Below are 14,417 nucleotides of genomic sequence, written 5' to 3'. Positions count from 1 at the left end.
AGCATTGAATATCCAGGTTGAACGCCAGTAGAAGGAAGTCAAAACACTGCCCGTCACTGGCTGAATATCGGGCAGATTTATTTAATTTATTTATTTGTTACATTTGTATCCCACATTTTCCCACCTATTTGTAGGCTCAATGTGGCTTACATAGTACTGGAGAGGTGTTTACAGACTCCTGTGTGAACAAATACAAAGTGATGCTGTGGTAAGATAAAGTTCATATGGAAGCCATTGTTTGAATGTATACCAAGGTTTCTGATTCTCCCAGCTGTTGCCTCATTTGCATATACATTTACCAAAGAAATTACAGTTTATCTACAGATAAATGGGGTGTATTTTGGTTGGGGCTGGTTATTTATTGTGGTTTATTTTTCTATGTTCTGAATACAGTGAATAATGAACACTGGACACTGGAGAAGTTCATGTTACTTGCTGGAACAGTAAAGTTCAATAATAGAGACCTTTATGTCTCTATCTCATTTTATGGGCTATTTTATGAGAACACAATAACTCCTAGGCAAATGTCCATAGCCCTTAATAAACTGATAGCATGCGTTCTGTTAGGTATTTTGCATCAAAGAACTGCTTGATTTCATCAGCTTCATTCCGGTGGAAGATACTAGGTGCCTCTGGCAGAGCCTTGATGACTTCTCTAGTTCCTACCACTTTATAAACATCAGACTGCAGTTTCCAGATCTTCATTAGAAATAATTTGGTACGTTTTTTGATGATCCAACTGAGAAGCTAAATCCGAATCTCCAACCTGCCGCGCTTTATCTTGAGAAGCCGTACCCTGCATGAAACAAACATGTATGAATAACATAGGAAATTCAAAAGAATAAAGAAAGGCACAGCTTTAAAAATATCCAGAAATAGATTGGTTATAAGTCAACCTGAGGGACCTCTCAGCAGCATGGGGTAATTCTATAAGGAGTCACCTACATTTAGCGGATAGTACACATATAAATGCCGGTATTCTAGTCATTTATAAATGCATGTGAAAACATACATACATATAATCTGGCATTTACATGGGTGGAGTTTGAATGGAACATTGGTGAAGTGCATGCTTATAATAATAATAATAATAATATCTAGTCTTATATCCTGCTTACACCTCACAGTTTAGAGACCAGAACAATCCTCTGGGAAAACAAAACAAAATAAGTTGTAAAAAATTAGGAACTATTCTGCAGAATGAATTTAAGTATGATTGAGATGTTAAAAAATATCAGCAAAATTCTTCTAATGCCTAGCAGTCATGGAAGCCTAAATTACAGACTATCATGATTTACACATGTACTTTCCCAATCTAACCTCTAAGGCTGGTGTAAGTATTCATACATAAAAACATAACATAGGTATCTAGTGTTCTATAAGAAAAGTAGGTGCGTTCTTAATAGAAAAGGCAAATTCATGGTGCCTAAAAATAGATATCCTCTTATAGAATTATCCTCTATGACAGCAAGTCTATAACATAGGTACTAACATTTATGCCCCCATTGTGCATGCACTTGTTTAGAATAATGGCATTTAAGTGTGCATAAATGACAAAATTCTGCCTAAGCACTATTCTGAAAATACTTGCCTAACATACATAGCGAGTACTTGCAAGGGGGGATGTACACATGGGTGGAACATGAGCAGGGCACCCACTTACATGGGTAACTTACAGAATACTATAAGTTATGTGCTGTTTCTCCAACATTTAGGTGCTGCACTTACACCTTTTCTATGGCTAGCATAAGCACTTGCACCCGTTAGGCAGGTATATATCTGGTTTAACTAGCACTTTATAAAGGAAAGTAGGCACATACATTCCTTTACAGAATAGGCTTCCAGCAAGACAGACATTTAGGGCTAGCTTTACTAAAGTGCACTAATATTATTTACTGCAGGTCCAATTTATGCAATGGAACCTATCTAATATAATAAAACGCACCGTGAATGTTCTGAAGACAACGTTCTGAAGCCACTCAAACACTCCCTGTAGGGTTCGTGGATTTGTGGTGTGAAGCCAGCCAGCCGTCTCTGCCCCGCCCTCGCGTCAAACGTCATAACGTCGAGGGCGGAAAAAAAAAAAAATTCCGGCAGCGCAGCGTCAGGGAAGGAGGCAGCGCTCCCGACGTCTCTAGCCTTCCCTTCGCTGTGTTCTGCCTTCTTCTGACGTCAAGGATGACGTCAGAAGAAGGCGGAACACAGCGAAGGGAAGGCTAGACGTCGGGAGCGCCGCCTCCTTCCCTGACGCTGCGCTGCCGGAACCGCCACGGAGGTAAATTTAAAAAGAAGAAAAAAAAAAGGGATGTTGGGGGGAGAGAAGAGGGTGGGCAGTAAAGTTGAACAATGGGAGCGGGAGGGCAGGGGAGAAACGACAGCATGGATGCGAAGGGGGGGGCATGGATGCGAAGGGGGGGGGGGGGGGAGAAGAGGGCGGGCCAGGCTGGGACATGGGAGAGAGAGAGGAGCATGGATGCGAGGGGGGGGTCATGGAAGGGAGAGAGGGGACTTGCTGGAAAAGGATGAATGGAGGCGGCAGGGGACAGAGGAGCATGGATGGGCATGGATTGGGAGGGCAGGGCTCAGGGAGAGAGGGGAATTGCTGGATAGGGATGAATGGAGGGGGCAGGTGACAGAGGAGCATGGATGGGCATGGATTGGGAGGGCAGGGCTCAGGGAGAGGGGAATTGCTGGATAGGGATGAATGAAGGGGACAGATGGGCATGGATGGATATGGATTGCAGGGCAGGGCTCAGGGAGAGAGGGGAATTGCTGGACAGGGATGAATGGAGAGGGCAGGTGACAGAGGAGCATGGATGGGCATGGATTGGGAGGGCAGGGCTCAGGGAGAGAGGGGAATTGTTGGAAAAAGATGAATGGAGGGGGCAGGGGACAGATGGGCATGGATTGGGAGGGCAGGGCTCACACTCTCTCTCTCATATACATTGTCTTTCTCACTCTCACACACTCTGTCTCACACTGTATCACATTCACTCTCTATGTGCCACACAGTCACTCACACACTCGCTTGGTCTCATACACTCACTCTCACAGAAAATCTGTGTCTCACACACACTCTCTCTCTCTCGCCCACACACACACACTCTCTCTCACACTGTGTCTCACATACACACTTGCACACACTCTCATTCTCACACACACACTCTCTCACAAACACACTCACACCCAGACTCACTCTCTCTCACACACACACACTCACACTTTCACTCTGACTCTCAAACAGTCACTCTCACATACACTCTCCCAAACATACACACTCCGAGGAAAACCTTGCTAGCGCCCGTTTCATTTGTGTCAGAAACGGGCCTTTTTTACTAGTTTACTAATAATGTATATTAAACATATCATTGCATGCTAATGTATTAGTACACTTCAATAAATCTAGACCTTAGTTTGCAGGTACATGTGAATGTGGGAGGAGAAGGAATAAACTAGGGAGTATGAAAAGGCAACAGACAGTAAATAATTTACTATCATGAGCAAAATAAAATATTTGGCAATAATTTTATAAATTTTATCCAAAGAGCAACCTTCTATTACTCACGGTAAAGGACTTTTACATAATTACCCAGATGATATGTCTATAACAGTATATGCAGTGAATGAAGGCATATACTTTGATATGACCCACATATAGGCATTCCAGAGGGTGCAGTTTAGGCAGAGATCTGATGGAGTTATGAAGTATGTGTGTAGTAAGCACATACTCCACCTTGTACATTTATACCTACTCTTAAGCAAATGTAATTGTATGTGGGTATATTTTCCCTGTGATTTGTGCAGACTTTTAAAGAATATTTTTAAAAAGACATGTGGAGAAGCATTTTTGAAAGAACATCCAAGTCAGGATTGGGACGTCCTGCTCATAACGTCCAAGAAACATATCCATTTCATATCAATTTTCGAACAGGAAAATGTCCAGATTTCCTGTTCGATAATACTTGGAAAGATGTCCAGATTTCCAGTCCTTATGGAGACGCCCATCCTGAACAACAATTTTACAAACTGAAATGTTTAAATTATAAACAGGGGAAAACAAGGCACAGGGACATCTGTCTGGCAGAATTCTTATAAAAATGGCCACATAGATGTCCTTGCAGAACAGAGGAGTAGCCTAGTGGTTAGTGCAGTGGATTGTAAACCAAGGGACAGAGGTCAAAGTCTCACTGTAATTTTTTTTTTTTTTTTGTAAATGTGATCCCTCCAGGAACAGAAAAATGCTATTGATACCTGAATGTACACCACTTCAATAGTCTTCAGGCTTCCAGGTGTCTTAGAACATAGAAACATGATGGCAGATAATGGCAATCCAGTCTGCTCATCCATATTAACCACTAACTCCTCTAAGGGATCCCATGTGCCTGCCCCATACTTTCTTAAATTCTGACACAGTCCTTGTCTCCATGACCTCCACCAAGAGGTTATTCCATGCATCCACTACTCTTTCCGTAAAAGAGTAATTAGATTCCTCCTAAGCCTATTTTCTCTTAACTTCATCCTATGCCCTCTCATTACAGAGTTTTCCTTCATTTGAAAAAGGCTCACCTCCTGCACATTAATGCCACTGTGGTATTTAAATGTCTCTATCATATCCCTTCTCTCCCACCTCTCTACCAGTGTATACATGTTGAGGTTCATAAGCCAGTACCTGTATGTTTTATGACAGAGACCACTTACTAATTTTGTAGCCACACTCTGGACCGACTCCATCCTATTTATGTCTTTCTGAAGGTGCAGTCTCCAGAATTCCACACAGCACTCTAAATGGGGTCTCACCAGAGACTTATACAAGGGCACTATCACCTCTTTTTTCCTGCTGGTCATCCCTTTCCTTATGCACCCAAGCATCCTTCTGGCTTTGACCCAGGGGCGTAGCCAGCCTTCCGTGGGAGAGGGGTCCGAGCCCGGGGGGAGGGGGCACATTTTAGCCCTCCCCCCGGCGCCGCCCCCCCACCGCCGACATTGCCGCCCCCCCTCCCGCCGCGAACCCGCCGCCGCTGCAGCCTACCTTTACTTTTGCTGGCGGGGGATCCCACTCCCCGCCAGCCGACGTCTTCTTCTTAGTCGCTTCCCGCTCTTCAATTTGTTTGCTGAGTGCAGGACGTCAGACTCAGAGAACAGAACTGTTCTCTGAGTCTGACGTCCTGCACGTATACGTCAGCAAACAAATTGAAGTGCAGGAAGGACTGAGAAGACGTCGGCTGGCGGGGAGTGGGATCCCCCGCCAGCAAAAGTAAAGGTAGGCGGCGGCGGGTTCGCCGGGAGGGGGGTCCTGGGGTGAATCTGCGGGGGCCCCACGTAGCTACGCCACTGCTTTGACCATTGCCTTTTCTACCTGTTTGGCCACCTTAAGGTCATCCGACACAATCGCCCCCAAGCCCTGCTCTTCTTTTGTACACAGAATCACTTCACCCCCTATATTGTACCATTCCCTTGAATTCTTGTAACCCAAGTGCCTGATCCTGCATTTCTTAGCATTAAATCTTATTTGCAAGTTATTGGACCATTCTTCAAGCTTCGCTAGCTACTTTAGGCACAGTAAGTATTTTTCTGTTCCTGGAGGGAGCTGCAGGAAAAAAACAATCAAAAGAGACAGAGTGGTATCTGAACCTGTGTCCCTTGATTTACAGTCCACTGCACTAATAACTAGGCTACTCCTCTGACCTGCTTGCTGCTGTATTCAGAATGGCCATAATACCTGCAGCTGACATAAAGCCTGGATTTCCTTTCTGGTTTCACTTGCAGGGGAGAAGGAGGGGGACAGCAACCACTGGGAAATAAGGAGGAGTCATGCCTTAATCCCTCCAGTGGTCAGCTCATCAATCAGAGCAGCTTTTTGTAACTTGAAACAGATCTATATAAAAACATCCTTTTTAGACATGGATGTTTCTTTCCATTTGAAAATCACTGTTGGACATTCTCAGTGCTTTTTTTGTAGAAAAAAAGGTGCCAGTACTCATTGTGGGTGGGGGTCACTCCACCCCTATTATAGCCACACCCACATTAGCCACCCCCCTTGTACCAGCCATGGCGCATATAAACAGACATCATTGAAAATATTATACTAGTATAGGAGAGAAAAATTGTTGGAATGTAATTGTATTTTGCATGCATTGCCTGTCACCTATTATTTCTCTGTGATTACTCTGTGACCTCTGATGTGAATTACTTAGAGAGGTCACACAGCTATGCAACTTCCTGTTGGGGGATAGATGCAGCACATGCAGCACATGGAGCACATGGAGCTCATGATCTCTCCTAACCTGAGAGGATCTATGGTGGTGTGAGCATCCATTACCATCTAAGCACATGGAAGGAGCTGATAATACAAATGTATAGTAATATGTATATATAAGCCTGTCTGATTATAATCAAACTGCAAACTGTGAGTAAACAGATGTTTTGTTACTTCAACTTTAAAGTGACTCAGCAGTGAATTATTCAGGGGTGAATGAGAGAGAGATGAAGAAAGAAATTAACATTTCTAAAGCTGAAGCTGTGTGTACTAAAATCTGCTAATTATTTACTACAAAATAATCCAACAAAAGGGTTATGGGCCCAGGGCCAGGAATTGAAAAAGAAGAGAAATATTACCAGGCAGAAAAAAAGGCCACATTTTTCTCTTAAGTTTTTAAAGGAAAGATTCAGTCTGTCTCTCTCTCCCCCCACACAGCAGACAGAAGGCTAAGAAAATGGCTGAGGGAAGAAATTCACCATTTTTCTATTCTCTCAAGGTGCCTAAATTAACTGAGTTTAATTATCGGCAGTGGGAACTAAGATTCATATGTCTCCTTCGAGCAAAAGGATTACATATATGCTTAGACCAAGACAGAACAGCTGAAAATATGGCTGAATGGGACAATGCAAACTATTATGTGAAGTGCATGCTTTTGGAAGCTCTCTCAGAGAAACAAGCCATATTAGTGGAGGGAAAAGATACACCAAAGGACATTTTATATAAACTGAGAACTATGTATGCAACTACATATGCAAAGCAGCAACCAATTTGGTTGGCAGAGTTGAATGAAACCAAATTAAGGGATAAAAGTAAATGTAATGATCACATTATGCATCTTATGTCTTCATTTCAAAAGCTAGAACTTTCTGGAATTCCCATGTGTGATGCATTGAAAAGAGCATTTCTTTTTACCTCACTATCAAAGAAGTTTGATGTTTTTAGGTCTGTAAATGAGGCCATTGAAGGGCAATCTTTTGAACAGACAACATCAAAACTAAGGCAGGAATGCATAATAAATGATTCTGAGGAGATGTGTTCTCAAAGCAAGTCAGAGAGAAATGAAACAAATTTCTTGGCAAAGAACAGAGGAAGGCGGAGCTATGGGAAAACTCCACCCAAGGGCAAGCTGATTTGCTACTCATGTGGAAAGGAGGGACATGTATCTAAATGGTGTAAGGAAACACAAAACACTCCCTCTAGCTCACCTAAGCCAATGGAACTAAAGAATTTTCAAACCAGGAAATGTATGAAGGACAAAGATAAACACAAAGGCTTTCTAATGGCAGAAAAATCTTTGACTATGGTAAATAATAATTCAAATGAAAGTACTTGGATTTTGGATTCAGGGAGCACATGCCATTTAACCAATTGTAAGGATTTCTTTCAGGAAATGTGTCCAGAGGAAGGTATTCTTAAAACTGCAAACGCAGGGACTGCTAAGATCCAAGCAAAAGGTATTGGATTCTTAAAATGCAAAGTGTCTAATGAAGTTAAAGAAATTCCTGTAAGTGATGTCTTGTATATTCCCCAAGCAGTTTGCAATATGCTTAGTGTATCTACATTAGATAAGAAGGGATTTGCGATTCATTTTGAAAACAGTAAGTGCACAATCTCTAAAAATGATGAAGTGTATGCTGAAGCTTTTATGCATAATGATGTTTATAAGCTGAACATTTCAGGTGAAGCCTCACATATGGCGCAAGTAAGGAAGAATGATGGTAAATGTAGTCTGGAAATCTGGCACCGCCGCCTGGGACATCGTGATTCTAAGGTGATCCAGGATCTTTACAGTAAGCAACTGGCCACCGGCATTCAGATAAGTGCAGATGCTGGTAAAATGGAGAAATGCATAGACTGTGTTACTCAAAAAGGTATGAGACCCTCATTTCCTGCATACACAGGAAATAGGAGTAATAAAGTGCTGGACTTAATACACAGTGACTTATGTGGACCGTTTAATATCCCATCATTGGGAAATAACAGATTTGTGCTAATATTCTTGGATGATTTCTCTAGATATTGTGTGGCCTATTTGCTGAAAGAAAAAAGTCAAGTCACAGACATGCTGAAGAAATACGTAGCCATGGTGAGCAATAAATTTGAAAGAAAACCAAAGGTTCTTCAGACCGACAATGGTGGTGAATTCACTTCACAAAGCATGCGCACATTTATAGAACAAGAAGGCATTCAACATATCACAACAGTAGCTTATACACCAGAGCAAAATTCTGTTGCAGAGAGAAAATTTAGGTCACTTGTGGAAATGACCAGATGTATGCTGTCAGATAGCAATCTCCCTAAAAGACTATGGGGGGAAGCCATTCTCACAGCAGTGTACCTACAAAACAGAATGCCAACTAAAGGCGCTGAGCGCACACCACATGAGACATGGCATGGTAGGAAGCCAAACCTGTCACACATAAGAACATTTGGAAGTACAGCATATGCTCATGTACGAAAGCAAAGAAGGCATAAGCTGGATTCCACAACAGAAAGGGGCATTTTAGTTGGCTATGCTCCAGGACACAAAGGATATAGAATTTTGAATCTGAAAACTGGCATTGTTGGCATAAGACATGTTACATATTTTGATGAAAACAAGAGGGTTGATAAAGGCTGGATTATCCCAGATGAGCCTTATCATCCAGAATATGAAACTAGAACCATAATAGACATGCCAGTGTATATAAATGCCATACCAAGGCAGATGTCTGAAAGCAACTCATCTGTATCTAACGAGGAACAGGCAGAGGAAGCAGACACAGAAAGGATCATTGAAGAAGACAGTACAGTTGGAGAAGGGGAATCAATTGGAGAAGAACTCTCAGATTTAGAGGATGCGGAAAGGTCAGACCAACCTGTTGTCAGACGCTCATCCAGGGAAAACAAAGGTGTTCCACCCCCAAGACTGTCTTACTTAACAAAGTCAGCAGAAGCTCAAGAGCCCTTAACATGGGATGAGATTGAGAAAATGCCAGCAGAAGAAGCTGCTGAATGGCATAAAGCTGCACAAGAAGAAATTGATGCATTGGATAAAAATAATACTTGGATTCTTACAAAATTACCTCCTGGCAAGAAAGCTATAGGATGCAAATGGGTATTCAAGTTAAAAAGGAATGCACAAGGAAAAGTGGAAAGGTATAAAGCCAGATTAGTGGCAAAGGGATATCTTCAAAAATATGGAGAAGATTTTGATGAAGTGTTTGCACCTGTAGTGAAACACACGACAATCAGAACACTTCTGAGCATTGCAGTCTCAAAAGGCATGCAAGTCAACCACATTGATGTGAAAACAGCGTTTCTTCACGGAGATATAACTGAAGACTTGTACATGGAACAACCAACAGGTTTCATAAATACAAAACAAAGACAGCTAGTGTGTAAATTAAACAAAGGTCTTTATGGATTAAAGCAAAGTGCAAAATGTTGGAATGATAAATTGCATGAAATATTGACAAATTTAGGATTTAAGCAAGGTGAAGCAGATAAATGCTTGTACACTAGGTGCAGAAATGGACAATATGCATACATTTTAGCTTTTGTTGATGATCTGCTCATTGCAAGCAAAAGTGAGCAAGAGTACAAGGACATTGTAAAATGTTTAAACCTCAATGTTGAGATAAAAGAACTTGGTAATGTGTCATACTATCTTGGTATAGAAATTGAGAAACAAAATGATGGTTCTTATCTTCTAAGCCAGAAGCAGAAAATAAATGAGCTTATTGAAAGTTTAGGTATGCAAGATGCCCAAGTTGTAAGCACTCCCATGATCACTGATTTTCTGAAGGATGAAACAGTAAGAGAACCTTTACCAGATAACATCCAATATAGATCAGCCATAGGTAAGCTTTTATATCTAGCTACCACATACAGGGCTGATATAGCAAATGCAGTAGGAATTTTGAGCAGAAGGGTCAGCTCACCTACCAAATCAGATTGGACTGCAGTTAAAAGGATGGTAAGGTATTTAAAGGGTACCATTGATTGTAAATTAAAGATTTCAGCCAATAGTAATCCAAAACTAATATGTTACTGTGATTCAGATTGGGCAGGGGATCATTCTGATTATAAATCCACAAGTGGATATGTGTTTATGTATGGAAATGTACAAATTTCATGGGCCAGTCATAAACAAAGTATTGTGAGTCTGTCTTCTACAGAAGCTGAATATGTGGCCGCATCGGAAGCGTGCAGAGAACTGATGTGGATTGAAAAACTTTTGCTGGATTTCGGAATAGCTGAAAAGAGACCAATCCAGATAATGGAAGATAATCAGAGCTGCATCCGACTGTCACAGAATGACAAGGTTCAGTCACGCACCAAGCACATCGCAACGAAATACCACAACGTGCGAGAGTTGGCGAAAGAAGGGGTCATCAGTCTACACTATTGTCACACCAGTGAGATGACAGCTGACATCATGACCAAACCGTTACCCAGAGAACATTTTGTGAATCTGCGTATAAAGCTTGGACTTTGTATGAATAAATAATTGCATGACAGTTATGCATGAGAAGGGGTTTGTTGGAATGTAATTGTATTTTGCATGCATTGCCTGTCACCTATTATTTCTCTGTGATTACTCTGTGACCTCTGATGTGAATTACTTAGAGAGGTCACACAGCTATGCAACTTCCTGTTGGGGGATAGATGCAGCACATGCAGCACATGGAGCACATGGAGCTCATGATCTCTCCTAACCTGAGAGGATCTATGGTGGTGTGAGCATCCATTACCATCTAAGCACATGGAAGGAGCTGATAATACAAATGTATAGTAATATGTATATATAAGCCTGTCTGATTATAATCAAACTGCAAACTGTGAGTAAACAGATGTTTTGTTACTTCAACTTTAAAGTGACTCAGCAGTGAATTATTCAGGGGTGAATGAGAGAGAGATGAAGAAAGAAATTAACATTTCTAAAGCTGAAGCTGTGTGTACTAAAATCTGCTAATTATTTACTACAAAATAATCCAACAAAAATAACGTGATTTTTTTTTCATTATAAATAATTTCTGTAAGCTGTTACAGCTCCAGTATACCCAGTGCAAAATAAGACAGCAGATGTAAATTCTCAAATTGGACATATTCCAAACACTAAAATGAAAATAAAATGATTTTTTTCTACCTTTGTTGTCTGGTGATTTTGTTTTTCTGATTGTGCTGGCCCAGTATCCGATTCTGCTGCTATCTGTCCTCTTAACTCCGTTTCCAGGGCTTCCTTTCCATTTATTTATTTCTTTACTTTCTTCCTTTCTCCTTCATTTCTTGCCCTACATCCATAAGTAAAAGCTGGGTCCTCCGCTGACTTGACTGTCCAGTGGAACCAGCTTCTGCCTATTTTCTTCATCCATGTGGCAGGGGCATAGCCAGACACCCAATTTTTGGTGGGCCTGGGCCCAAGATGGGTGGGCAGAAGAATCCCGCCCTATTCCACAAGTGATTTGGTATCTCCCTCTCTCGCCTGCATTCCATATGGTCTCTCAAACATCCCCCCCTCTCCCCCATATACCTTTTAAATAGCAGATTTTCACTGGCAGTGAGCAGCAACTAATACACACTGCTCATGTTGGCCCCACAGCCTTCCTACTGATGCAACTTCCTATTTCCACATAGGCAGGAATACGTCAGAGGGAAGGCTGTGGGGCCGGTGCAAGCATTATGTATCAGTCGCTGCTCGCTACAGGCGAAGATCTGCTATTTACAAGGTATGCAGGAGGAACAATTGTTGGGAGTTTTCAGCTGGTGGGGCATCATAGGTGTGCTGCTACTGGATGGGCCTGAACCCAAAGTGGGTGGGTCTGGGCCCACCCGGGCCCACCCTTGGCTACGCCACTGCCATGTGGTTTTTCTCCTCTCTTCCTTTTCCCTCATCTCCTTCCCCACTCTTCCCTCCCCTGCATCCACCCATGTCCAGCGACTGTCTTCTCTCCCCCTGCCCTCCCCTCCATCCACCCATGTCCAGGGACTGTCTTCTCTCCCCCTGCCCTCCCCTCCAGCCACCCATACCCAGCGATTGTCCTCTCTCCCCTGCCCCCCTCTAGCCACCCATACCCAGCGACTGTCCTCTCTCCCCTGCCCCCCTCCAGCCACCCATACCCAGCAATTGTCCTCTCTCCCCTGCCCTCCTCCAGCCACCCATACCCAGCGACTGTCTTCTCTCCCCCCTGCCCTCCCCTCCAGCCACCCATGTCCAGTGACTATCTTCTCTCCCACTCCTCTCCCCTCCAGCCACCTATGTCCAGCGAGTGTCCTCTCTCCCCTGCCCCTCCTCCAGCCACCCATACCCAGCGATTGTCCTCTCTCCCCTGCCCTCCCTCCAGCCACCCATACCCAGCGATTGTCCTCTCTCCCCTGCCCCCTCCAGCCACCCATACCCAGTGATTGTCCTCTCTCCCCTGCCCCCCTCCACCCACCCATACCCAGCGAATGTCTTCTCTCCCCATGCCCTCCCCTCCAGACACCCATGTCCAGCAACTGTCTTCTCTCTCCCTGCCCTCCCCTCCAGACACCCATGTCCAGCGACTGTCTTCTCTCCCCCTGCCCCCTCCAGCCACCCATACCCAGTGATTGTCCTCTCTCCCCTGCCCCCCTCCAGCCACCCATACCCAGCGATTGTCCTCTCGCCCCTGCCCCCCCTCCAGCCACCCATACCCAGCGATTGTCCTCTCCCCTGCCCCCCCTCCAGCCACCCATACCCAGCAATTGTCCTCTCTCCCCTCCAGCCACCCAGGTTGTTCAGTAGATTCTTCGTGGGCAGGCAGGAAAGATCTTTCCTGCCCGCTGCCGGCACTGACTCTCCCGTGGCGCTACAGCATCGCTCTTCAAAATGGCTGAAAGTCTCGGCGGCCATTTTTAAAGAGCGATCCGGCAGCAGGGGACGGTCAGCGCTGGCAGCAGGCAGTCAAGACTGGGGCTCTTTTCTGCCTGCCCCGAAGAATCCGTTGCCTTCTTCAGGTATGAGTCTTGACTGGGACGCTGTAGCCCAGGGGAGGGAGGGAGGAGAGCCGGCTCGCCCTGAAAAACAACCGGCTCTTGCGAGCTGGTGCGAGGGCACCAGCACACCACCGGACGGACCTCACAAAAAAGGTGCCGGTACGCTGTACCGGCGTGTACCGGCACAAAAAAAGCACTGGACATTCTACTTTTGGGCCCTCCCTAGTCCTGCCCAAAACAGGGATGAACTGCAGTATGAAACATCCAAATTCTGACTTTGCAAGATCTGGATTTGGACATTTTAAGCAGATGGACATTTTTTAGGCATTTTGAGGCACTCATCTGCTTTGAAAATGAGCACCAGAGGCACCTATGTGTCTTTATAAAATAGCCCCCAAATATGCAACTACTTGCCCTTCCTACCCAGGTGACCTGAAATAAAATTACCTTCCTAATTGTAACTGTTGCACATCTAGGGGAAATTTTCAATATTTAAGTTTAATTTACTGCCACCATATTGGGTCTTTAGTTGGAAAATAGTGGATGAATTTTTCAAAATAACCACTATTACAAAACAATATTCATCCATTAATTGCAGTGTTTGGTAAAAATCCAAAAGTTATTTAGATGAAACTGAAAAATATATTTGGAAAATACAAAAGGAAGATTCATCCTATATTCTCTATTAACAGATTTTGTTCTGCTCCTCAACCTTACAGTTATTTAGGGGACAATTCTGTTCTTGGCCTCAACTGTAAAATTATTTAGGGGACTACTTTCATATTATCCAACTGTGAATAGTTGCAAAATCAGAAGGTGTTTTTTTCTTATGAAGTTTGCATCTGTTCTAACCTGGAAAATATGCATACGTGTTTCCTTTGGGAATAGCCTAAGGAAAAAGTGGTTTTGGTGTGAAATTATGCTATGATTACAATTTTCATACATACCCCATCTGATCTAGGGAGGTTTCAAAAATGGTACTAACATAGCTTTTTCTACAATTCTATTTTACCACAGAAAAGTAGTACATCAAATGCATTACCCATATCTAGTCAAATTTTATATAGACAATTTTTTGCACCTGGTTTAAGAAGGCAAATGGATGCCTACATGTATACGTGTCTTTGTAAAATAGTAGCTTAAGCAGCAGAAGTCATGCCTACCTTGTAAGTGTGGGCATTTGCACCTGCTCAGGAGCAGGTGTGAATGTCTCTGCCTA

The 14,417-nt window shown here is 43.3% G+C and overlaps 1 protein-coding gene across 1 annotated transcript in view; it reads right to left on the bottom strand.

The window, feature by feature from the left end:
- Positions 1 to 385: 385 nt before the first annotated feature.
- Positions 386 to 14,417, bottom strand: part of DGKI (diacylglycerol kinase iota) — a 1,705,262-nt gene continuing 1,691,230 nt past the window's right edge. Inside the window, 1 exon segment of the mRNA XM_030215620.1 lies at positions 386 to 796. Within this exon segment, the coding sequence (XP_030071480.1) occupies positions 680 to 796 (117 nt within the window). The 3' untranslated portion in view covers positions 386 to 679.

Source organism: Microcaecilia unicolor, chromosome 10, assembly GCF_901765095.1.
Source record: "Microcaecilia unicolor chromosome 10, aMicUni1.1, whole genome shotgun sequence".
NCBI classification, from domain to species: domain Eukaryota; kingdom Metazoa; phylum Chordata; class Amphibia; order Gymnophiona; family Siphonopidae; genus Microcaecilia; species Microcaecilia unicolor.
This window is presented reverse-complemented; position numbering and strand designations above follow the sequence as displayed.